This window comes from Syngnathoides biaculeatus, chromosome 9 (genome assembly GCF_019802595.1).
Source record: "Syngnathoides biaculeatus isolate LvHL_M chromosome 9, ASM1980259v1, whole genome shotgun sequence".
Taxonomy (NCBI): domain Eukaryota; kingdom Metazoa; phylum Chordata; class Actinopteri; order Syngnathiformes; family Syngnathidae; genus Syngnathoides; species Syngnathoides biaculeatus.
The window spans coordinates 13187861-13215316 of NC_084648.1; the positions used below are offsets into that span (position 1 = coordinate 13187861).

The 27456-nt window shown below is 40.5% G+C and overlaps 1 protein-coding gene across 4 annotated transcripts; it reads right to left on the minus strand.

Moving 5' to 3' along the window:
• Window positions 1–51: 51 nt before the first annotated feature.
• Window positions 52–22028, minus strand: marchf1 (membrane-associated ring finger (C3HC4) 1). Of its 4 annotated transcripts, none has more exons than XM_061830195.1 (10): window positions 21905–22028; window positions 18557–18703; window positions 15646–16032; window positions 11844–11900; window positions 11646–11719; window positions 8220–8957; window positions 7191–7371; window positions 5317–5461; window positions 1695–1731; window positions 52–1530 (listed from the first exon to the last, which is right to left on the minus strand). In XM_061830195.1, the coding sequence occupies exons 3-10, from the start codon at window positions 15721–15723 to the stop codon at window positions 1356–1358; spliced, it is 1485 nt and encodes a 494-aa protein (XP_061686179.1). In that variant the 5' UTR covers window positions 15724–16032; window positions 18557–18703; window positions 21905–22028; the 3' UTR covers window positions 52–1355. The 4 variants fall into 4 exon arrangements, with proteins under 4 accessions (XP_061686179.1, XP_061686177.1, XP_061686178.1 ...); XM_061830193.1 differs by having other exon boundaries at window positions 52–1587; window positions 1681–1731; XM_061830194.1 differs by lacking the exon at window positions 1695–1731 and having other exon boundaries at window positions 52–1587.
• Window positions 22029–27456: the final 5428 nt, after the last annotated feature.

Sequence of the window (27456 nt, forward strand, 5' to 3'; positions counted from 1 at the left end):
TGCTGTGAACTAAAATCAAAATAAAATCGATAACTTCAGAATGGACTCTAGCTATACTGTATTAGTTTGACTTTGAATTGGAACTACTGAGAAAAATGAACTTTTTCATGTTCTCATTTATTTATTTATTGAGATTGTATTAAACGGTGGCTCAGCTGGTAAAGCGTTGGCCTCACAGTTCTGAGGACCATCCCGGCCCCGCCTGTGTGGAGTTTGCATGTTTTCCCCCGTGCCTGTGTGGGTTTTCTCCAGGCACTCTGATTTCCTCCCACATCCCAAAAACATGCAACATTAATTGGACACTCTAAATTGCCCCTAGGTGTAATTGGGAGTGAGGCGCTTTGTCCCTGCGATTGGCTGGCGACCAGTTTAGGGTGTACCCCGCCTCCTGCCCGTCGACAGCTGGGATAGGCTCGTGACCCTCATGAGGATAGGCGGCAAAAAAATGGATGGATGGATGTATTTAACAGTTTTTGTGAGCTTGTTGACCAGCTCGAGCATCATGTATTTGTACACTAGAGGGCGTTCCAAACGGTTGCCTCACTGTGAGGCAGTAGAAACCATCGGTCTTCTCCCACCCAATTCACCAAAGCACAATAATCCTAATCACACTACATCACGTTAAATGACATATTTACACGCAACATTCCCAATAGCTGACATACAAACGTAGACAAACCTCTAAAGTGGTCAGTGAAAATCTAAACTGCAGGGGTGGAAAAGTTGTTCATTGCTCGAGGGGCCATTTGATTTTTAGAATGGACAAATGAGGAAAAAAGTTCAAATTTAGATGTCAAATATATTCATTCAGTCATGTAAATAATACACTCACTTTTGATTTCACCTAAAGAAGAGACCCCAGTGAGGATAAGCGGCTCGGAAAACGGACGTGTGGAAGATCGGGCCGCATACTTTGGCCACCCCTGGCTTCACTGAAGGTATTAGTGCAGTTTGAAAAAGTGCATAAGAGGATTAAAAGTGTCAAAAATAGATGACGTACAATAATTACTCCGAATTAGCAAGTTTTTCAGGTGCTAAGACCGCATCCTCATTTCGTGGCCACAGCGGTGGTCCTCTGCCTGCTTGTGTTCACCTTGGGGGGGAGACAAACACACTTGAAGTGAACGATTTAAAGGTGATTTGAGTTAAGAGCGCAATCACGGAACAAATGAAACTTTTATCTCAAGGTACCAATGTACTCGTGTTTGTTAGCTACTATTTTTATCCGTAGAACCATAAACTAAGAAAACCGCATGAACCGTATCACACACTTGAGTCCGGTCCACCTCGACGCAAAATATTGGCACCTTCAAACCGGATCGTGTCCGGGCGCCACCGCCGCCTCCAGGGAGGCATCAGAGTCCGGCGGGGCGGGGCCCGCGGGGATCTCCACGGCCGTCTGCCGCTTTCCGTTGGCGAGCCGGTTCTTGTCGGGGCAGTTCTGCACGGTGATGATGCGGTTGAAGGCCTTGAGGCGGGACCACAACTGCAGGTAGACCTTGCACTGGATGTACATGAAGATGAGTCCGCCTGTGAATCCGATGGCCACCACAATCAGCTTGGTCCAGAAGGGCCACTCAAGTACGCCTGGGGAATGACACGCGGCATAGTAGTTAGTCCGCCTTCAGGGGGCGCCGCGATCCATCACAGTCGGCGGTCGTGGTGCGGTGCTGCGCTTACCCTTGGGTGCATACCGGTAGTACTTCAGGAGAGAAATCCGCCAAAATTCTTCTGCAATCAACAGTGTTAATTTCTCTCTTGTTTCTTTTCCACAAATCACCTCCACAAAGTTCTATTTGTATTAGCATGTATCATGGCCGCAATTGCCTCTTGGATCCAGGAATCTAAAAAGACGATCCAAAGGAGGGGTTCCCCAACTTTTGACATCAAGTACCATCTAACAACATACTTTCAGTAGTAATATCATCATCATGAACAATATCAAATTACAGCAGTGCGGTAGGCCCAAATATTCAAAAGTCCAGTACTGTATATCTAATATTACAATAAGCCACTATGATATTATACACTATTTGATGCTCAAGTATAGAAAAGCAAAATTATTTTTATACTGGGTAATTCAATTGCAATGTATCAAAAAGAAAAAAAATCAATCAAATTTGTACCTGAATAAATGTTTAACTTCAAACAATTCGGAAAGATTACACGCAAATGTAATGAACTTCACAGTTACAGTGAAGAAAATAAGTATTTGAACCCCCTGCAATATTGAAAGTTCTTCCACTTAGAAATCGTGGAGGGGTCTGAAATTTTCATCATAGGTACATGTCCACTGTGAGAGAGATCATCTAAAAAGAAATATTTTCACAATTTATTTGTGTGATACAGCTGCAAATAGTTATTTGAACACCTGTCTATCAGCTAGAATTCTGACCCTCAAAGACCCGTTACTCCGCCTTTAAAAGTCCACGTCCAGTCCATGTATTATCCTGAATCAGATGCATAAAGACACCTGTCCACCCCATACAATCAGTAAGACTCAAACTTGTAACATGGCAGAGACCAAAGAGCTGTCCAAAGACACCGGAGACAAAAATTGTACAACTCCACACGGCTGGAAAGGGCTACGGAGAAATTGAAGAGCTGTTTGGTGAAAAAAGGTCCACTGTTGGAGCAATCATTAGCTAAACATGACGGTCAATCTCAATCGGAGTGGAGCCCCATGCAAGAGATCACCTCGTGGGGTCTCAATGATCCTTAGGATGGTGAATATTCAGCCCAGGACTACACGACAGGACTTGGTCAATGACCTGAAAAGAGCTCTGGACCACCACCACCGTTTCCAAGGTGACTGTTGGCAATACAATAAGACGTCATGGTTTGAAATCACGCATGGCAAGGAAGGTTCCGCTGCTTAAACCAAGACATGTCAAGGCCCTGTCTTAAGTTTTCCAATGACCATTTGGATGATACAGAGGAATCATGGGAGAATGTTTTGTGGTCAGATGAGACCAAAGTGGAACTTTTTAGTCATAATTCCACTAACCGTGTTTGGAGGAAGACAAATGATGAGTTCCATCCCAAGAACACCATCCCTTCTGTGAAGCATGGGGGTGGTAGCATCATGCTTTGGGGGTGTTTTTCTGCACTGTATTAAGGAGAGGATGAACCACGGCCATGTATTGTGAGATTTTGGGGAACAACCTCTTTCCCTGACCGAAGCACACAGCCAGGAAAACCAAGGAGTGGCTCTGTAAGAAGCATATCAAGGTTCTGGCGTGTCTCCAGACCTAAACCCAAAAGAAAATCTTTGGAGGAAGCCAAAACTCCATGTTTCTCAGTGACAGCCCAGAAACCTGCCTGATCTAGAGAAGATCTGTGTGAAGGAGTGGGTCAAAATCCCTCCTGCAGTGTGTGCAAACCTGGTGAACAACTACAGGAAACCTTTGACCTCTGTAATTGCAAACAAAGGCTACTGTACCAAATACTTATTTGCAGCTGCATCACACAAATCATAAAAAAAAAAAAAAAAAAATCCTACATTGTGATTTCTGGATTTTTCTTTTTAGATAATCTCTCTCACAGTGGACAAGCACCTTTGAGGAAAATTTCAGACCCCTCCAGGATTTCTAAGTGGGAGAACTTGCAACATAGCAGGGTGTTCAAATACTTATTTTCTTCACTGTAAACACAACCGAACAGTATTTGTGCAGTGATTCTTTTGTGTACCATGCCATGCATTAGAATCGATGACACACAATGTTATAATATTTCCAGACTAAATTCATTAAGTTACAAAAACAATAGCTTGACAGGATGAGAACATGCACTGTTAATCGCAGAAAAATTAGCTGTTTTTGTATGAAAGATAATAATATAGATGTACTGATTCGGTGGCATCTTGTGGCATATACAGTATGCATAAAGCCTAAACACAAGTAGCTAAATTCTTGATGTAATGTATTTCACAAGCGGCCATGATACATGTTAGAAATTGTGATGTACTGTATTGACAATTTAGTACCAGTGACCTATCACATGGTAAAGTACTTCAAGGATTCAATCGCCAAAAACACAAACCGCTACTATTCTCGCTAAATTGTAGATAAACGAATACAATTCTATGGAATGACATTTAAATTTGACGCATCTACGCACAGCACTGCACGGCACACCATGACACAGGAGGAAAAGAAACCACACTTTATATATTTCAATGGAATTTTACAAGAGAAAAAAAAAAGATATGGGCCCTCTCAAATGTTCATTTTGGTTCAAACTGCAGGCTACTAAAAAACCGCAGTTTGGACACCCCTGATTTAAATCATGCAAACTTTTTTGACTTCGCCCCCTAAAAGAAGCGGAATTGAAACAGGGAACCAGAATTGTCGAATTTTCAAACGATGTCCAACCATACAGAAGATGCATGCGGACTTCTGTAGGGGAATGAAATGCATCGTGTTAAGTATTTATCTTGGCTATAACTATGAAAACTAAGTTATTTTATTGTTTTGGGTCAAACTTGACGCAGACAAAGACTACCCACATAATATAAATGACCTTTCGAGCAGGGGTGTCCAACTCATTTTTTGTCACGGGCCACATTGTAGTTCCGGTTTCCCTCAGAGGGCCATTATGACAAAACCATAATCTTTAATTGCCTCATCATATTTACATGTGAAATTTATAAACTAGTTTTTAAATCAGAGCTCAAGTGTAATGGGGTTTTGAAACATTATTCATATTTGGTAATTAAAAAAAATGCTTATAATATCTCATTATCATTTATAATACGTGACAATTTAATATTTTTTATACAGATTTTCACAGGAATCATGGAAGTTGACGCAAATTTGCCTCCACGGGCCGCATAAATTCATGGGGCGGGCGAGTTCTGGCCCCCGGGCCTTGAGTTTGACACCTGTGTTTTAGAGAGAGACGAACATTGGAGGTACAGTCAAGCTCCACATTTCCTGCTAGGCAATGGTAAAGTTGCAATTTATTTAAAATTTATCGCCTCTTATCAGGTAGTTCCTTTATGTTCCCTCACGTTTATTATTATGTGTAAATGCCAAACTGAGTTAATCCCATTTATGTACTGTTTGTCCATATTTTTCTTTGCCCATGTTTGATATGTCACTTTTTGCCAGCGTGTTATGCAGCCTAATATGCGAGCTAATGCTCGTGTGAAGGCGATTTGTTTGTATCGGATGGTAATTTTTAATTTTTACTTTTAGTGCTGTCAGTATTTGATCGCAACAGTATGTAAAGATTTATCACTTTAAGACCAAATGTGTTTTCAATCCTTTTTTGGGCATGTGGGGGACGTAATGACAACACAGAAGAGGCACTGACCATTCTTGCCCAGTTTGATCTCTTCTGTGGTTCTTTTGATCAGGATGTAGACGGACCACAGCATGCACACTATGGCGACGAGGTGGAACATCACTGAGCAGTAGATCTTCCTCCTTTCGCTCTTGGACATGTGCAACTTCTCCCACTGGCGGAGAAAATTTCAAAAACACTGGATCACATGAGTGTGTATTTAGCATTGGTGGCAAGGAGTCATGACTTGAATTAATTCTGTGAAAAACACTTGCAGCTCATAATTTTTCCTCATTGAAATGTATAGAAATGTTGTTAATCCGTTCCAACCAACAAACAAAACAATGTTTTTCAATAAGAAATAGCACTTATCGTTATCGACCGCGAGAGTATAAAGTGACCTTTAGCAATCTTATCATCAACGTTTTTCAATAAACGTTAGCATTAACACACTCACTGTGATTTGACGGGCGCGCATGCGCCCGCGCACACTCGCAAATCTGCACAGTCAAGCACGAAAAATCACAGGCATAAAATTTGTTGCGAGTAGAAATACATTGGTATTGAAAGACGTCGCTTATTTGTGTAGTCTTGAGCAATGTTCCCTCTAAGCTGCGCCACTGCGCAATTGTTGCACACTCAGCGCACATGAAAACCGATCCGGCCCAGTGAACCACAGCCTGACTTTTTTGTTTTTTGTTTTTAACACGGAGGCAACGAGCAGCTGAACAACTAGCTGCTGCTCAGCCTACTTCTACTTCCTAGTTTACCTGGCACCACCCCCTCTGCGCTCTTAAAGGGGTACACTCATAATTACAAACAGAACACACACCCGCAACTTTATATCTGCGGGCATGACTGACCACACCCGTACATTTTTCAAATGTGCGTGACTGTTAACAAATTACGACATCTTATTGCCAACGCTTTATGAAAAAGAGTTTCTTTCGGCTTGTCTCGTTAGGGGTCGCCACAGTGTGACATCTCAGATGAAGGCTCATATTTGTTTGGCACAGTTTTTACGTCGGATGCCCTTCCTGACGCAACCCCTCTTGGGGAGTTATCGGTTTACAAATATTGGTAACAAAGATTCAATGAGTATAATACTTAAGACTTGAGAACATTTGCAAAAAACATAAGTGCAAACTTCATGGAGGAGACTCGCAGTGACATCATGCGGTGGGCACACGCCCAAGTATAAAGAAGCCTTTCATAGTGGTGTCCCGCAGGGGTCATTACCCAGACTAGTACCCATAAATCGGTTGGTACATGTTTCTGTTGGGTAGTATTATTAAAAAGCACTCTTTCACCATTGCTATGGCAATGACGTGCAACTATACTTATTCTATCCATCAAACCTGAGGACAGCAACCACAAATCTTCGAGAAATCAAGTGTTGGATGACCAATAATTTCCTGCTACTGAACTCTGGTTCAACCGAGAAAATCTTCCTTGGTTCCCATAACCTCAGAAGCAAAGTTTCTAGTGATATACTGTCACTGCTTTAGGCAACTTTGTACTCAGACCAAACAGCACAGCGAGGAACCATATCACCGGCATTTATCATTCAACACATACAAAAAGTATTAAGGCATTAATCACAGGATTTTTTTTTTCACCCGCGCAACATAAAAAAAAAGAATCTTGCTATTACCTGATGATGAAAAACTAGGACCATGACCCTTGTGGGGATAAGCGACTCAGATAATGGATGGATGGAAAAACAAATACAAGTGGTCCAGGCTCAATTACTGCAATTCTTTCTTAGTCGGTGTGCACAGTAGTCGTACACAGTACATTTCACTACATAGGTTGGCTCAGTACCTCTACGTTTACTAATTGGACAACCTTCTTAATTACAAAGTGTGAGTACTTTGGCCACCGCCGGTATTTGCTGCGTGTACCTTGCGCAGAGGTTTGAGTTTGGTCTCCATAATGAAATCGAACTTGCAGAGCTCGCAGCAGCGCGTGTCTGAGGATTTGATCCACTGGTAGAGACACGCGTGGTGCACGTAGCTCAGGCTGCCCGTGCAGTGGCACGGCATGATCAGGGGGCACTCGTCGTCGCCCTCGCAGTGGCAGATCCTGCAACATGTAAACACATAAGCGCTCCTATTATTAAAAAAAAAAAAAAAAAAAAAGGAATCCCCTTTGTGTACATGTGTCTCTTTCAGACTGAGGTGGTGCCACATACATAATTCGCAATGGTTCTCTGAGCTGGAGAAAAGTGGAAGGCTTATATGCATGACAATAATGAATCAAAATGTAGGAAATATGAATTATATATATAAGAATTATAGATCACTTTACTTACAGAATTTGTTGCCTTGACAATTTAACTCATGATCTTTGACACATATTTCAGTTTCTCATTTTTAAATTCTTTATGAGAAAAAAATATTAAAGATGGAGATATATTAACACTCTAAATTGACCCGAGGTGTGATTGTGAGTGCGGCTGTTTGTCTCCATGTGCCCTGCGATTGGCTGGCAACAAGTTCAGGGTGTACCCCACCTCCTGTCTGTTGACAGCTGGGATAGGCTCCAGCACTCCCCGCGACCCTCGTGAGGATAAGTGGCTAAAAAAAAAAAATGGATGGATGGATATAGGATTACTTTAATTAATGTGACACGGATGTTGTCATTTTTATTAAGGATTCAAAATATTCAATAAAAATGTGTTTTAAAGTTAGCTTGCAATTTGAAAATTATCATCACCATCATCTTTGCCATATTTGATTCCATTTTTTGGTAGTTGGACAACGATACCTCCCCACCCCCCATTTTTAAATCAAATTAGCATCAACCTCATTATTTTCATGTCAGTTCCCATGTGTTTTTGTTTCCAGCTCAGAGTTAAATGTGCAAAAGTATCGTGGAGCCTGTCAGGAACGCCCTGCAGGTCGCGTGTCCCCGTCCACACGCCGACTGACCTGCACACCTCCATCTCAGAGTCGTCGGAGCAGGCGCGAGGCGGGGCGCCGTTGACGCCGCGGCACTTCTGAGGTGTGGGTGCCCCCACGGGCGCCGCCATGTCCCCGTGCCCCGCCCCCTTCTCCTGATACTTTTTAGTGATCAGCTCCTCCTCACCGTCCTCCGAGGAACTTTCAGCCGGACTCGGCTCCTTGTCCACGCTGGGCAAGCTTTCCCTCAGCGAGCTGTTCCCACTGCTACCGCCAACACGTCGTTTTTTCACGCCATCGTCCACCACCAAGGGTTGGTTCTCCTTCATTTCATCGGAGCCCACAGACTGTAACTCCATCACCTCTGTCACATCCTCACTGCCTTTGCTCCTGCTGCGGTGCCGCGCCCGCCTCGACTTCTCCTTAGTCCAACTTCTGGTCGTCGGCTTCTCGTCCTCCGAGGTGGAGTCCAAACAGCGGAACCGCGGCGGGAGTTCCCGGTGTGTCCGCGAGGGGCGTTCTGCCCGCGTCTCGCCATGCTCGCTGCGGTCAGAGGTCCGCTCCGGGTCTTTGGCCTCGACGCAGTCCAATGGCCGAAAGATGTTCTTCTTGCGGCGGTGGCGACGCTTCACCTGCTTCTTGGGGGCCGGAGCTGAGGGGCCTCGGGTGGCGCTGCGGATTGTCATGGGGGCGGGGCGCAGAGTCTTGCTGTTGCCGGGGTCGGGCAATTCGGATGTATCCTCCTCAACACGGGTCAGCTGGACAACGCTGAACATGTTCCCACAAACACAGGCACACACACATGCACACAGATGGATGCTGAGATGAGATGACTGTGTTATCAATGAGGTGACAAAATAAAAATGTTAAATTAAAAAATGAAAAATCCAATGAACTTTTCTGTTAGCAGGACAAAAAAAACATTGATTATTTTTACATTTATTCTGTTATTTTATAACAATTATTCTTATTTTTAAAAATTAAAACTTCACTTTTATGAGGAAATACATATGAAAAAAATATGATTGAATCACATTTGATTAAATTAAGATATAGTTGGTTCCATAATATCGCTATTTAAATTAAATTAACTTATCATAAAAGAATTAACTCCTTCCCTCCTTAACTCCTCCTAGATCTTTTCTTCCATTCATTAAAATTACATTATTCTTAACGAAAACCACATATAATAAATACCAATACGAATACTAAAATTAGACTTACAATGAGAAAATGTCATTTATATGTTTCTTTCATTTTGTGCCCGGAGAAAACCCACGTAAGCAAATAAATTAACAGTTTTAAAAAAGGAAATAAAATTCAATGATGTGAGCCTGTACTTATGTAGTAAATTTTAATTGTATTCAATTAACTCATTATTAATGAGACGTTTTTGAAATTTTATATGTTGTAATAATATTTTTCCTCATTTTAAAAATTAAATTCTTATGAGAAAATAATGGTGATTTTTTAAAAATATTTTTTGTATTAGTTTGCTAATTTGCCAATGCCTAACATTTTTTTTTTTATTCAAATACAAAACTCCCAATAGTTTTTATTTTGTAAATGGATATTTATTCTGTAACAACTTGACAAGGATTCTTTGGGCATTTTAAAAAAAATTATAAAATTAACTGGATAAGAAATTTTATCCAATTATTATGTATTTACATGACAATATAGGGGTTTTATATATATATATATATATATATATATATATATATAATTTTTATTTCAATTTAACATTATGTTCAGAGACAATTTGCAAAATCCATGTACTGCATATTTATCCTATATGCATCTTGAAGCAGGCTTCATCTGAATTATGTGAAACTTTAACACGTAAAACATAATTAAAAGTGTTCAGACACTTATATCTAGGTATGTAAACATGTATCCACAATATTTATGATATATGAGAGGGAGATGGCAATGACATGAATACAGTGTGGTGACATATGAGGGGCCATCAGGAACATTATTTTAGATTACCTCTTAGTCTTGTGAAACATTCTTACAGGCACTACTGAAATGGTCTCACACACACGCTACTGAAATTAAAATGCACTCATATAATAAAGTGGTGTCATAAGATACGAGTTTCATTGGTTCTATTGCGCATGCTTGTCTTACCACCAGCAAGCTGTATAACAATGAACAGACATGCAGACAAACGATAGACTTCTTCTACTCCTGCTACAAGTCACTAAATAAGATGCCTTAATACAAGTAATTTTTCGTATATGCTAAAGAATAAATGCCTGTAAGTTTTGTTACAATGCCTGCCTGAATGTCTTTCGCCACTGTTTGTGTTCAAATACCCATTTCAAATTTGTTGCTAACCATTAGAAAAATCAATATTTTGCATTGTTTGTTACCATTAAGCTAAACAAACCTTTCCAAAATTTAAACCTATGCTGTTGTAAATACAGTGTAATTATCTCAGTTTTCTGTTTAGTGTGAGAGTAAATTTAAACTGACAGAGCATTAAACACAGCTTGAAGCCTCTTATTGTGACCTGTGAGTTGAAATGAGTTCACAGCCACCGTAGAGGACTCGTGTCTCGAGTTTGTCCCTTCGAATCTAAGCAAAATAATACAAATAATAATAAAAAAATATATATATTAATCAGCCAAATGATGGCTCGTACCTCGAAAAACTCGAGTTGAGTCACTTGTATCTCAGGGCACCACTGTTTCATGTATGCATTTCAGATTGTGTATGAGAGCTTTAAATCTATGAGACCATTTCTCTCGTGTGTATAGAATGGACCGTCATTCCCGGCCTACAGAGCGCACCCAGTTATAAGCCTCACTCAGTATATTTCTAAAGGAAATACCATTTGGTACATACATACGCCGCACCTGTGTATAGGCTGCAAATGCCCACATTGAAAACCACATCGAAACATGAGATATTTACAAACAAAGACGGTACACAGAGAGTTTAACGGTGGTGCTAACGCATCACTAACAGGGCCACCAGTCCAAAAAAAAAAAAAAAAAAAAAAAAAAAACATACTGGTAAAAATCACTAAGACACGGCAGTAAAACGTTAGCGCAGAGGTAACAGGGCCGGACTGGTAAAAGTCACTTCCTCGGCACATATATTCCACTGGTCTCACTTTTAGCTTTTCCGCTCGAGTGCCCCCTTGCGGCCATCAGAAAAAAAAAAATGCACAAATTAGCCGCATCACCGCATAAACCGCAGGGTTTAAAGCATGTGGAAAAAAAGTCGCGGCTCATAGGCCGGAAATTACGGTAAGTCTGACTAATGACCCTAATGGCCCTTCATCAAAACATGAGGTCATGAACAAAAGCGCGCACACACTCACACACAAAACACTTTCATAGCCAAACCGCTGACCCCATCAAGGAAGTTCTTCAGTTTCATCAATTCCAGAGCGGGTTGCTACCATATGTTGGGCAATTTTTCAAGAGACAGTAAACGCTCTACCTGCAAATATCCTGAGAAGACGGCGTGGCGGATGTCTTGGAGGCGGTGGTTTGTCCCGCTGTCGAGTTGCTCGCCTGCAAGTGAAAGTGTGGTCAATCTTTATTTTTATTACACTTTACTTCCAATGGTGGAGTCAAATGTTGTTTTTGATAAACCAAAAATACTCCAATGGAATCAGAGACCCGTGCGATTGGTTACCTTGGAGATGTTGCTAGATCGACTCCCTGAGCGACCGGGGGTCTTGACTTGAGGGCCCTGAAGCGTAAAGAGTGAAAAGGAGAGGACAAAAAAAAAAAACATTACAGCAGAATGATGCTTTTATCTAAAATGGCACAATCAACCTGCACAAGCTCTTATGTTCCAACTCTGACAACACCTCGGAAAGTCCTTAAAACAATCTGTATCATCAAGCTAACGAGCTAAAGCTATTAAACGATAAGCAGACTGCAGTGGTGCCTTTAGATAATTAATTAATAATTCACTCCGTGATCATGCTCGTTTCTCAAAATACGTATCTCAAATCATCTTTGCCTATTGAACTGAATGAAAATGCTTTGTTTTATAACACCCCCCCAAAAGAAGGCAAATTTTGTCCAATTGTTAAAAAAAGGCACAAAATTTGTACTTTTAGAAAAGAAAAGCAACACCTCCGCAAAAAGACAAGAGCGTCTCGTTTAAGCTGATCAAGGGATTTGCTGCCTGATTAGCTATTAGCGGTTGTGCTTGCATGTGTGTTCAACCACTATCATGAGTCTGGAAATGTTATTAAAAGACGCTAATTGTTGTTGTTGTCAGATTTATGGTTCAGTTCACCATAACTTGTTTTTGGTCGACCACTTTTTTGACAAAACTTGGGAAAAACGGCTGCAAACTAACATTTGGTGGTTAGCATTTAACTCATTTATTTGTGCAGTCTACATTCTCGAATCTCGCTTTGTTACCAAAGGACTTTTGGCACTTAAACTAACAGAAAAGTATGGTAATTTATCCACTAATAAATACCCTTTACATCCTGTAGTTGACAAAGAAAAAAATACTTAATTCCATGTTACCTAAATAAATAAAGCCTCACATATCTGAAAATTGGGGTTCAAATCCCAGCCCAAACTGTGTGGAGTTTGGATGTTTTTCCCGTGCCTGCAAGGCGCTCCAGTTCCATCCCACTTATAAAAAACATGCATGGTAAGTTAATTGATGACTCTAAATTTTCCATAGGTGTGGATGCTTGTTTGTTTATCTGTGCCCTGTGATTGGCTGGTAAGCTGTTCAGGGTGTAACCTGCCTCCTGACCAAAGATAGCTGGGCTCGTCTCCAGCACTCCCACGACCATTGTGAGGATAAGTGGCTCAGAAAATGGTTGGTTTAAACATACTAAAAACTGTTTCTCCTTTCTTTCTTATTTAGCTACATAATGGGGTTCAAGATATTAAGAGTCAATAATATTTCACACTTCTACAAACTACAGATCTACCTTGAGATACATGTTACCAGATTTCGTTTTACAAGATGTCATTTGTCTGATTTTTTTGCTTTGACTTGTCAGCTCGAACTTGAGATACGAGCACGGTATGATGGCAGTGACCTCAAGTCACTTCACATCAAGAGGCACTTTGGCAGATATAATTAGGCGATATTGTGCAAATAAGATGCTTCAAGCCATTTAGTAACAATTCCAAGTGTCAAACTAAATATGATACTAGGAGATTTATACCTACAACAAACACAGAGTATGTAATCTGCTATCTTAATGCTTATGGTAAAACATAATGGGAAATAATCCTTGAAGAAACTGATACTTGAACAGAAAGTGTAGCAACACATTCATTGTAACAAAACTCAGTCGTGTATTCTTTATCTTCTGTGAGGAGCTGAGCCATCCATACTGCGGTCTTTCGAATACGGTCTGTCATATACTGCCCCCAAGTGGCCAAGGGGAGGAGCAGCATGATGGCCACTCAATTGATGCAAACAAACTTGTTTTAATTGGATTCAATTATCTCATTACAGTATGTTTACATGCAGTTAAAAGTACAATAGAATTCTTTCCAATGCTATTTGTGCTAGCCAAGGCACATATTTAACAATTAAAAAATCCCACGGCACACCAACAAAAGTAAATGTTACCAAAAATTGATTGATTAATTACTGTATGTACTTCCTGCCATCGAATAGAAGAGGATTTTTTTATGTCTGTCATTGTGCCTCACCGGCATAAATAGATGAATAAAGACATTATTTCTTGGAATAAATGGTTTTTTTTTAGCAATTACATAAAATTGGATAACTTCCCACGGCACACTAATGTACCCCGGCACACTGTTTCAGAATCACTGTGCTATGGTATCTTTTGCATTAAAAATGTGTATTTTTTCAGGGGAGGCTGTAACGGGTTAAAGGCCTTTCCTTTCATTTCAATGTGAAAAGATCATTTGGTATACTAATGATTTGAAAACAAGTGTGACCTCACGGAACAATTTAAACCTTTACGGTATCTAAAGACACCACTGTACAAAAGCATACAAAAATACTTTTCAATGAATACTTCTACAAATTATGTGTGATCAATGTTTGAAGTGCCTTTGGGCAAATGTGCATTATGTTGAGTAACGATGCTGTAATCTGTCAGCTCTTCAGCGCAGAGTTCAAATCACAGTTCATGTCTAAATCCGGCTGTTCCCTTCTCACTGTCTAGGAAAACACATGTTGCCTCTGTGCGCGCGCATCTGTGATGTAACCATTTGAGCCCATCAACACGTACCATGTCCTAATTTAAAAAAAAAAAAAAAGTCTGCAAAGAGTGGTACAATTCTAAATGGAAAAGACCGTCAACTGATGAAAAGGGACGCACACACACACATTGTAGCATGTGTTGATTGTGTAAATGACATCAGGAGCTCTCACTTCAACTCTGGCTGGCTGTTTACCACACGTTTATTCAATCTTAGCATCTTCTTCATGTTCTTTGCGAGTGTTTTGTTTGAGGTTTTGTTCCATTTGAGAAATGGCTAAAATTGCATTAGCCATTACTCTCGCCAACATGCAAGGGCATTATTACAATTCCTTAACTGCTCCATTTTTTTTAAATCCCTTCAATACAGCACCAGTATAAGGTATAGAATTGCTACTAAAAAAAACAAAACAAAAAAAATGAAATCAACCCAGCGATAGTTCCTACCTCAAAAAACTCATCACAAGGTACTACTATTGTTCATTTTAATAAGAAAATATTACATCTTGTAATTGTATTGTTTTCATTCATTCATTAACCAATTATAGCAGACTCCGGCTATTTGCAGGCCAAAAGAGTAAATGTAATAAATACACAAATTAAGACATCATTAAAACCGCTGTAAAAAAAAAAAAAAAAAAGGTGGGGGGAGGTTCCCAAAATATCTGCTAATAGGTGAATTTGTTGTGAATGATGAACTGCAAATTTGTGGGAGTCGATAGTATTTGAAAATGTCAAATATACTACATATCATTAAGATATTTAAAATGGCACAATTGTCTTAATTCATAGCTGAACGATTTTGGGGGAAAAAAAATAGCAAGCATATTAGTATTTTTAATGATTTGGTGATGTAAGTTAGAAATGATTTAAGACTTAAATCAAGCTAATAGGAAAGAAATGTGTTAGTTTATTGTAATATTTTTTATTTACAATATATTAATGATTTAATAAGAATAGATAGAATAAATAGAACATATCTTAATGCACCAGTTTTAGATTTAAAAAAAGCAAAATTAATACAACAAATATTATAGTGGAAGTGATTACGTAAATTTTCAGTGGGCCATATTCAAGAAAGGAGCCCACCCCTCCTTTTGATGCTCAATGAACTGAAATCCCACCAGATTTGCTCACATGATAGTTTGAATTTTGAGTAGGTTTATTTTCAAGTTTTTTTCCCGTTAGGTTTTGGTTTAAATCCAAATTGCTTGACTTTGGAGGTACTTGAAGTGCTTCTCCGTGTTCCTAAGTAACGTGTCAGGACCTTACCTCATTCCTGTCTTTGGGCCGAAGGGCGCTCTTGCCGTTCTCCCTGGCCGGGACCACCGTAATCTGGTGTACTGGCATGCTAGTGGTTTCCAGGCAACACACACACACACACACACACACACACACACACAGTCGCTCTCAAGCACACACGGACGTTGGCGTTCCTCCCGTGGCAGCCCCGCCGCGCCTTCCCATCCGCCCACGGGCGGCCATCCCGGCGAAGGAGAACAAGCAGGTGCTCCTTGCGCTTCCCGATACGGACGGTGGAATTAGATCACGAAGACGGCGGTGGAGATGGCCGAGTGTGCGGTTGTCATGGCGACTGGGAAACTACTCAGCGGCTTCGTCACGCCCTCGTGGACTCCCCTGCTGAGAAAGCGAGAGAGCCTGCGGACAAAAAAAAGGTGTGCGTTGGTGTGAGGGATTTTGCCGTGCATGCGGGGGTAATAATAAGCATACGCTCCGCACGGGGATTAAGGCTTAGACTAACCTCAATCCACCCCAGCCCCCACCTCGGAACTAATGGGATTACACAACGTGCGCGTGGAAGCTCAAAACACACCCACAACAAATGAAACGCACGTTGTTGTTTCCTCAAGATAGATACTTGCCTTGAAAATACTAAACGGGTGTGTGCGTGTGATCTCAATATAGTAAATCCTAAAACTCTCGATACCAATGGTTCTCAATTTTGAGATGTGAGTTTTTATTTGCCCCTGGTGGTGCTTATAAGCGAAAGGCAATGCCAATAGAAAAAAAAACAACAAAAAAAAGTTTTAAGAAGACAAATACCCCTCTGCATGATTGTACAATTTCAGAGTTAAATCCAATTGAAATGCTGTGGGATGACCTTAAAAAGTCCTTTTATGGTTTAAAACCCTACATTTGGGGGGGGGGACAATTCTGCAAGGAAGACCGGAATAAAATACAATAAAGACTCTTTGCCAGAAAACACCTAATTTCAGCGGTTCCTGCTGACAATAGCCTAACCAGTTATTGGGTTTCCACACAACACCATGTAGACATAACGTGGTCCGAAGGCAGTGAGCCAGCAGGAAAGAGTCCATAAGGGTTTAAAGTTTGGGATAATTTCATACAAAGATGAAATCCAGCGTGTGTCACAAATCAATGTTAACTAATCTAATACAAAGGCATATTCACCTAAATCCCTGTAATTTGGAAATTAGATCTAGCAATACCTTTGATAGCCAGAAATTGCTGGTTAAAACACATTGTAAGGCCCTCGCAAGTGGTCAAGGATATACAGAACTTCCGGTCTGCTTTCAATTGTTTTAGTAAACAAACAGTCAAAAAACAAACATGTAATAAATACATAATAAATGACCTGCTGATGACCACGACTCGCAGTGAGTCAAACACGCAGAACAGTAAGCCCACACTCATATTCATTGGCACCCAGATCAATCACCATGAAAGCTCCAAACTTTTAAAGCCAAGCACGAAGTCACAGATACTGCAATAGTATGTGTGGATGGTGACCCCAATTGGACAATAAAAAAACTCCACATCACATCTACATGTTCCAACCGTCCGATCTCAATACATCTTTATCTGTTCTGGGTCGCGGGGTACTGTAGCCTATCCCAACTGACTTTGAGCCAAAGGCGGACGACACCCTGAATAGGACGCCAGTCAGTCTCAGACCACATAGAGACAGACTAGGATTTACACAATCACTGAGTGGGAACTGACATGTACTGCTTTATGTTATTGTGTTTAGTAATACAAAATCATTTTTCATACAAATACTGTAATTTCTCAAAAATAATGCGCAATTTTTTTCAAAAAAATACTTTCAAAAAGTTAATAGAGCATATTATATTTAGGTAAGGATGAAAAATAAAAAATACAATCACATTGTATAGTTGTATATAGATACGTAAGACTGGTAAAAAAAAAAGGTATACATATACATTTTGATGATATTCGATGTCTTATGTTACACATTTATATTTATTACGGTAATGTGCGTCCCCCAAACTGAACTCTATGACCTCCTCGGGGAGCTTGCATTTTCGATAGTTAGTGTAGCATGTTTGTTGCTACGCCACCAAAGATCAGAAACGACTGTCTGTGAGTTTGTTTTAACTTAAACAAATATTTATCTATAACCAGTTATTAATGCAAGTCAAATAGTATCAAATATTTATTTAAGACTGGAATATATGTTATCAACAGTATTAATAAAATGTTATGCCGTCACTGAGCATTTATTTTAGTTGGTTGAGGGATTCCATTCTGAAGATTACAGGGACCAGGACAAGCGTTATATTACAGCTACATCAGCACGTGCACAATGATTATTATTAATGATTGTTGTACAGACTTTTTTTTTTTTTTAACTATACAAGTACAAACCTAACAAAATATAAATACAGATAATTCAGAATTTTTTTAACATATGGGTAACAGCAAATTGGTGGTGCGCATTGTATATTGGTAGAAGGGTTTTCCTGATATTTTTTTAGGTCAACTTTGGGGGTGCGCATTATACTTCAGGACACACTATACGAGAAATTACGGTAAAATCATTAGAACACTTAATTTGCAAATATTCAATAGCTGCAGCACCTTAATTGTTATATTTAAACAGCTGAAGACGTAAATGACAAAACCATGGCGACATCTCCACCTTTGGGAAATTTAGACGGTTAAAATGCTTTAAAAAAAAAAAAAAGGAAGCAAGGTGTACACAAATGCCCAATAGAACCCAATGTGTCGACACTACTGTTAAAATACACACACAAACAAAGGCCATTAATAATTAGGGTTAACATGATCTAGCTGGAACTTGAGAGGTGTAAGCGTGCTCTTCACCAGTCTGAATTTCGGTACGTCCGTGTGTGAGAGGAAGCTCGAATGCTAATGTAGCTTCCGTGTGGTTGGTTACCCGCGTTGGCTGACGATGGTGTCCATGTCGGGAGACCTTGAGGCGCTGATCGTTGTCTTTTCCCTCCTGGTTTTCGGCCTCTTTACCCTGGCCGGAATAATCCATGAAGAGCGTAGACGTCGTTCTGGTATGAGTTTTATCTTCTCACTGATGAATACATGTAAGTGAATTTCAAGATGAAGTACATGAGTATCTATAATCATAATAATGCTATTAGAGCATGCATTTGAAAACTTTTACTCTACAGGAAATAATGGAAATAAATACTCTAGTCTGTTAAAGTTTAAAGGCATAAAGAGTACATGGATTTTTTTTTTTTTTTAAAGTAACATTCATAACTATTTGGGGATTTCCAAACATTTCCCCCTACTGGAAATCATGGAAGTAGTCGAATTGTCAACTTGTTAACAAAAATCTATTTTTAAAGAATTTCACATTCCCAACTGTCATACAAATGTATTTGGATTTCAAACATAGTGGTTCCTTGAGACACAAATGACCAGACATTCAACTTTGCTAGCTCAATGCTAACATAGTGGAAAATCCCAAAGATTAGCATCAATAGTTGCACTGTTAAAACATTATTTGAATTCAAATGGTGGAGCATCACATGTAGTCAACCAATATCACAAAATTGAAAAGGCGTATATTAATCCCATTTGGAAAAAGCTGGTGAGAATAATGGTGACTCTTAAATTTACCTCTATGCCCCCCGCATCCCAAGTAGCCAATGTGGGCACAGCAGAAGTCGAAACATAATGAATTGAACTGCAGTATTAATGCACCAACTGTTTAATCCTTTACCTTTTATTTATTTTATTACTCAGTTTTAGTGCAGTATTAATGAGTGGAATTGTCCTTATTGAAAAACACATTGCAAACATTGTTGTTGTTTTTATCTGGGGGGCGGACGTACCTTGGAACAGATTATTAGCATTTTGAGTTATTTAAATGGTGAAAGCTGATTTGAAATAAGAGTTTACAAGCGTGGCCAAATCCCACGGGACAAATTAAACGCTATCTCAAGGGACCACTGAAAAATATTTCCTGTGGAGAAAGTAATGGAAATAGCAGCAATCCGTTTCAAGTAATGTTTAAACATTCTTAACTGGCAAGGAAAGAATAAATAATTTCTCATTTATAAATAGGGTTTGTTGTGTGCAGCATTTTGTAGAGAACAAAAACAAATCCAGTTTGGAATAAAGCTTTAAAATAATGGGCAAAAAGTGTATGAAGTACTCTGAATACTTTTGTTGTTCTTATTGTTTTAATGTAGGAAGGAGCATCAACACGCACAATCAAGAGTTGATTGTCTGACGATGAGGAAGAAAAAAAAAAAAAAAAAAAAAAAACAACTTTACACATTGAACTTCCTCCGCCTCTTGTGAGCATGTGGAAAACACAGACTGTATTTTATTTCACAGCAAAGTCCACGTGGTGGTTACCTTTTCAAGTGCGCATGTGACGGAGTGTGTACCTTGTGCTAGGATGTGGTAATATTTACTTCCGGGACCAACGCTGGACTCCCTCCTGCGTGTTGGAAGAACTCGTGAAGATTGAAGCTCGTTTCCTGTTCATGTATGTGTGAATTCTACACATTGATGCTGATAGTTTTCTCAGGGTGAGTCTTTTTAAACTTTTATGGACAGAATTTCTAGGCGCAGCCAAGGCGTAGAGGGTGTCCGGTTTGGTGGCCTCAGTATCGCATCTCTAATTTTTGCAGATGATGTGGTTCTGTTGGCTTCATCAAGCTGTGATCTCCAGCTCTCACTGGAGCGATTCGCAGCCGAGTGTGAAGTGGCTGGGATGAGAATCAGCACCTCCAAATCCGAGACTAAGGTCCTCAGTCGGAAAAGGGTGGCGTGCCCTCTCCAGGTCGGCAATGAGATCGTTGCCCAAGTGGAGGAGTATCGAGTATCTTGGGGTCTTGTTCTCGAGTGAGGGAAGAATGGAGCGGGAGATCGACAGACGGATCGGTGCAGCGTCTGCAGTGTTGCGGTCTTTGTATCGGTCCGTTGTGGTAAAGAGGGAGCTAAGTCGAAAGGCGAAGCTCTCAATTTACTAGTCGATCTACATTCCTACCCTCATCAATGGGCATGAGCTGTGGGTCGTGACCGAAAGTACAAGCGGCCGAAAAGAGTTTCCTCCGCAGGGTGTCCGGGCTCTCCCTTAGAGATCGGGTGAGAAGCTCAGAAATCCGGAAGGGGCTCAGTGTCGAGCCGCTACTCCTCCGCATTGAGAGGAGCCAGATGTGATGTGGCTGGGGCATCTGATTCGGATGCCTCCCGGACGCCTCCCTGTTGAGGTGTTCTGGGCATGTCGCACCGGAAAGAGACTCCGAGGATTGCCCAGGACACGCTGGAGAGACTATGTCTCTCGGCTGGCTTGGGAACGCCTCGGGGTCCCTCCGGAAGAGCTGGAAGAAGTGGCTAGGGAAAGGGATGTCTGGGTAACCCTGCTGAAGCTACTTCCCTCGCAATCCGACCCGGAAAAGCGGTAGATAATGGATGGATGGATGGATGGATGGAGTCTTTTTAAAACCCTCGAACTGTCTCCTTTGCTCACATTATTATTATCATCCATCCATCCATTTTCTTCACAAAACGACGAGGGTCACGGGGAGTGCTGGAGCCTATCCCACCTGTCAGGGGTACATGGAGACAAAGAGCCGCACTCACAATCACACCTGAGGGCAATTTAGATTGTCTAATTAATGTAGCATGTTTTTGGGATGTGTGAGGAAACCAGAGTACCCGGAGAAAACCCACTCAGGCACGGGGGAAAACATGCAAACTCCACGCAGGCGGGGCGAGGATCGAACCTGGGTCCTCAGTACTGTGAGGCCAACGCTTTACCAGCTGCACCACCGTGCCGCCTCGCAGATTATCATTAATTTAGAATTTTATGGCTTCAGCACATTCCAAAACATGATTTGACAGCCTTTGTATTCTGTTTTTATTTATGTATAAGACAACATCCCAAGGGAATTCGAATTGGGGTTGTAAATAAAAAGGAAAAGTCAACCCAGCAGCAGAGGTAACGTCAGACCTGTGACAGGGATCGCAGACCAGGTTGTCATGTTTTACGTTAACAGTTAGTATCTCCAAAAACTCGAAAATGGAATCACTTGTTTCCCCATGTGTCTCTCGAAATATCAGTCCCCAATCCCAACCTCTGCTTGCTCTCTTGCGGTCACCAAATTTACTTCTATGAAAGAATCAAAATACTGGGAACAGTGTGATATTATAGTATAGTTGTACACCACTGAAAAATCATAAGCACAATATAAATTTTACATTAATGTTTTTTTTTTCCCAAATGTGTGTGATATAGTGCATAGTGAGTTACTTGACAGCTGCGAGGCTATGGAAGTGCCTTTCTCTGGATTTGAGCTGGCCTTCATCACAGTCGCCTTTGTCATCTTCTCGCTCTTCGGCGTCGCGTCCGTCTGCATCCGGCCAGACGAGGACCTGGAGTCAGGTGAGAAAAAGACAATGCACAAACGCATAAATAACTTTTGTAACCCGGACCGTGTGTGGGTGTTCTTCAGATGGAAGCGTCTCTGAGGCTGTGAGAGCGGTCAGCAGGCAGGCCAAACACAGTAAATGAACCGTAAATCCGACAAGTGTCAATAAAGGAAAGCCTACAACACACACGTCCGACTTGTGGGATGTTCAAAGGAAATTATGGATTCTATTATGGATTGGAAAACTGGTCAACGGTCTTCCGAGATGGTTCTGTTAAAAATGCTTGTAGCCAGCTATTCAATGAATACTCTTTGGCAACATCTACTGTTCTTCCAGAGAATTACAAAACATATAGTAGTTAAAACGTTCAATAATGCCAAAGGCAAAACAAGTCCTTTTACACAATTATTGAGTTCATTACAAATAAAATATTTTTGTCTGTTTAAATTTCAATAATAAGGACTCAACAAAAAAAATACACCATTTTTAAAATGTGACAATATTTCATGGGACCAAATATATATTAAAAAAAGAATTTGGAGTTTTAAATGTTTAAAAATGTTTTTTTCTCTTTTTAATTCAACAAAGTAGCGCAGATACAAGCTTTTAATTGTGTATACATGTTAAAATGGACAAAAACTGAAATAAGAATAGCTAAATATTGCCTTTAAATACTGTACTAGATACTCACAAATAGATTAAATATTTAGGTATTTTGAGAAACTAGATTTGTTTTTAATAAATTAAAATGAACTGCAAAATTGTACCTATTTTCATTGTCCAAACAAATTTGCATATGAAATAAAAAAATTGTCCTCAAAGTTCTAAACTAAAAGGCCTGAATTATTTCAAATACTTCATAATGTAAAATGTTAGCAGTGACTAAAAAACTCAATTACAAAAAAAAAGAGAAAATATTTCATTTTCCTCCACTAAAACATTCATTTCTGTATTATTTATTAAAGTAAAATAAGAAACGAGGGTTCATGCTTCTCAATGTGTGATTAAAATTAAATTCACGCAAAGTTCAACAAAATAGCGCTTTAATATTTTTAATAAGAAATTCAGATTAGCTGAGAAAAAGTAAGAGTCTTTTCATATTTTTGGAGTTTACTTTTGATAAGCCTCTGTATTTCTTGAAGTTATTAAAAATATTTTTTAATGGCTTTGCTGACGTAAATTTCCTTAAGAGCCGCTTCTATCCTCTTGTAGAGAATCGTTAAAGCACTCGGAATGGTAAATCGTTATATTTGAAAAAAGCAAAATGACTTAAAGGATCCTGTGGGTCTGCCGCGGCTGCCGTGTCTGCGTTGGGCTTTAACAAAGTGGCTGACTTTTGGCCTCTGAATACCCGGCAAGGTGACATCTTGAATGGGGAAGACCAGAACGGAGGGCCGGGAGGGATGGCGGGGCGGGCTCCCTGTTGAGTTTGCCCCTTGACCCCTGAGCCCTCCGTCAGTCAGCCGTCTAGCTACAATAAAGACAGACAGGCGGCCTGCTAATAGCGCGAAATTCAGGCTGCTTCTACTTCACCGAATTTGTAATGACGATGACGCACGCGTGTGTGTGTGTGTGTGTGTGTGTGTGTGTGTGTGTATATATATATATATATAATATATATATATATATATATATATATATATATATATATATATATGATTTTTTTTTTGCAAGCGAGGTCGTTCACATGCATATGCAACTATTTCTCTCTCGGGCTTTTGGATGGTCACATCACAGATAAGGGGGTCATTAAGCAGTGGCCAGCCACAGGTCTCATTAGCGCCGACAGCCTTGTGTGATGACAACGGCGTCACTAGCACTCTTTTGACGACGCGCAGCATATCACAAGTAACACGCACACACTCATGCAATTTTCTTTTAATAGCACTAGCAAACAAACAGAAGTTGCACAAGTGGCTATGTCCATGATGGACAAATCAGAAGTGGTACCGTAGCAAATAAAAATCCATCCATCTTAGGCGCTTATCCTCACAAAGGTAGTGGGAGTGCTGGAGCCTATCACACATTAAAGATACTAATTGTCTGGATGTTTTTTGTTTTATTTTTAAATAAAGAATCACAGGTGAAAATAGCTTAGAACAGGTCTGTTAAAACAGCCAATCAGAAGGAAGCTCATTTGTGATGGTGGTAAATTTGCATGCAGATTAATAATACCTGTGATTCAATCAGATAATTTTTCCAATTATTGCATGACTCAAGGCTTTAAGACCTTTGAAAATGAGTCTGGAAAGATGACGTAACACAAGTCATTTACAATTGTCACGTGTTAAAGGATTTTCATACGCTCTGTGGCTCATCCTATGCGTAGACTTTGATGGTATGATGACCTAATCAACCATTCTTTTAATCATCCATTTTCAACGTCGCTTATCCTGATTGGGGTCACGGGGTCCCGGTGCCTACTTTGGGGTAGTGTCATGTTGTGATTGCACAACAGTATATTTATATGCACAATAGAGGTAAGAAAGCAGTGTTTAGTAGCTCAAGAGAAATTGTACGTTTTAGATTTCCTGAAAGATTCGGCCCGACAGCAGCGATGCACATGTGCTTCCAAATAGTTCCTGAGATCAGAGGGAATATTTCGGATATATTTATATGACCGGCAGCCACTACATCGGAAAATTCAGCATAACGTTGATACATTAACGTACCGCAATTTCCGGCCTACAAGCCCCTGCCTTTTTTTTTTTTTTATTATACACGCTTTCAACCCTGCAGTTTATGCGGGGGATGTGGCTAATTTGTGCATTTTTTCTAACGGCCGCAAGGGGGCACTCGAGCGGAAAAGGTAAGAATGAGACCGGTGGAATATATGTGCCGAGGAAGTGACTTTTACCGGCCGTGTTAGCGGTGTGCTAGCGTGTTGCCGCTGTGTTACTGGCATGCTTCAGTGATATTTACCGGTAAGTTTTATTTTAACTAGCCCTGTAAGCGATTGTTAGCACTAGCGTTAGCGTAGCACTAGGGCTAGCGTTAAACTCTTTCTGTGTACCGTCTTTGTAAATATCTCTTGTTTCAATGCGGGTTTCAATGAGGGCACTTGCGGTTTTTACACATCTATGGCGTATGTATGTACCAAACGGTATTTCTTTTACAAATGTATTCGGTGAGACTTGTAACCAGGTGCGCTCTGTAGGCTGGGAATTACGGTACACAATGAACTTCTGCAAACAGCTATGAGAGTTACTGTATCTACACCAGAATTGGTCAAATAAATGCAACAGTCACTACACAGAGCTCACCGATCAAATCTGCATGAAGTCTAATATATACAGTATATAACACACACAAGCACAATACAGATACACACACACATATATATATAAACCTGGCGTTTGTACAGGGGTGTGTATATTTTTTTTCCTATCCAACTCATGCAATACCACAGACAACTGGACGATGCCTGCTGGTGTACGTTGTAGCCGTCTCCTCGCATGGCCTCGTGTTATTCTTGCGGGGGTCTCTGGATTGTTACAAGACCGACCAAAGGCTGTCTGTTGTTTCTAATATGATTAGGTGTGCCTCTTCCACACTATTATGAAAATAATAAAGTGACGCTGACTATGATGAGGGCTCCCACACTGATTGAATTCCTCTCTGCGGGTCACTGGGTGTTTCTGTGTTGGGAACTCCCCTGTCATGGAGTGTAATCCCCCAGCAAGAACAAATATTACAACACCAAAAAAACTGACGGGGGAGACTTTCTTTAAGAGGGAGACACAAGCAACACGCGCACACACACAGCAACTTGGATACCAGGTGGCTGTGAATAACAATTGGAGATGCATCAGCATATTCAAATGAGGCAAAATAAAAGTTGTTTAAAAGACAATGGCCGCTGATATGCAAAGTGCAGCACAAGAAACAAACCCGGGCAAGGAGAGTGTTTGACAAATTCGGATGGAATCTCAGCAACATCCACAGAGACATTTTTGCAAATACCATAAAGTCATAAAGGCGCGCAGGCGCACACAGACACACACAGTTGCGTTGTCTTTTGTGCTTTTGTCAAGGGAGATACTTGTTCAAAGTCTCGGGGAAGTGTTTGGCAGGCCTGGCGCTCCATTAGCGTCCTGCTGCTTCCCTTAATCCTCATTCAGATGTAATGGGCAACATTTCATCCTAATGTGCTAATTGATTAGCGGAACGCTCAATGGAGAGTGGTTGCTCGCCAGAGGAGTCGCCGCCTCCGTGGAGACAACGCCGGCCGGCTGAGGAAGCAGACGCACTAATCAGGCGTCAAAATACAAGAGCTGCACCTTTTCTTCAATGTTTTTGCCCAGAATGCGCTGTATATTTTCTCATAAGCGCAGACATTTTCACTCCAATTATTGGATTAAAAAAATACTTCGTTCTCAAATCACCACCATTAAAAATACAGTAGAGTGGTAGGCTTAAGTGTTCATCACAAAGGAAGCAAAAAGGAGGTTTTCTTCTGAAAAAGTACATTTAATATTATAATAGTGAACTACTAGGCGCAGTTTGAATATTGACACCATAGGTTACATAGAAAACGCACCTAAATAAATAATTGAAAACTGTTCCAAAAGATTAAAAGCAAAAGTTAAATACAGCTAAACTGTACAAGCAACTATAAAATTAAGCATTGTTTTACAATTTCATATATCACTAAAAGGAGGCCACTTTGACAATGACTGCTTAATTTGATACATTGGTTGGTTACCTTTTGCACTTGCATGATTGCCACAAATGTTGAAGCATCACTTAAAACATTGCCTGTTGATTATATGAAGGTCGCAATTTGACTTTGGAACAGATTATTTCTATTGCTATCACTCATTATGCGGAAACAACAAAATTGAGGGAGAGCAGCTTCCCTGAATGGATTGCGCTTGAGCGTATTTCGTACAAAGAGACTTTTGCTGCATTCCTGATGCCCTTGAACTGACGGACACACAAGGCAAGGAGGCGGCTCAGTGCATCTCTTCATTCAACCACTGTTTGCTACCAGATGATATTTGCCCACCCCCACAGATGTTTGTGTGTGCGAGTGTGCACATGTGTGAGGTACGATAAACTGAGACGAGTGTATATCCGTTCATAATGGCCGGAGAGACGACTTGCATCAGCAGCAGACTAGACAATCGATACAACGTCCACCAGGAATTCTTAAGTACACACGTCGGACGTCTGTGGACCGGATATCACGAGCCAGTGAATTGGTTGCCTGAAGGTTTATAGTTTTCATCTCGTAAAGGGAGCCTGGGAGGTCTCACGCTGTGCTCCGCAGGTAACATTATGTTTACAACCAAACACAGCAGTACTAGTGACGCGGTTCGTTGAACTAGATTTCTCCATAGTGTCACTATTTCAACATCAAATAGCTTTTCAGTAATTAATAAAAAAAGCCGCGGCAGCTACACTGTAGCAACACGGTAGCACATCACTAGC

Coding starts and splice junctions, on each gene's coding strand:
- marchf1 (XM_061830193.1), bottom strand. CDS start 15,723: ATGCCAGTACACCAGATTACGGTGGTCCCGGCCAGGGAGAACGGCAAG. Junction 11,901..15,645: donor GGCCCAAAGACAGGAATGAG/GTAAGGTCCTGA, acceptor TTTACGCTTCAG/GGCCCTCAAGTCAAGACCCC. Junction 1,588..1,680: donor CTACCGGTATGCACCCAAGG/GTAAGCGCAGCA, acceptor GTCATTCCCCAG/GCGTACTTGAGTGGCCCTTC.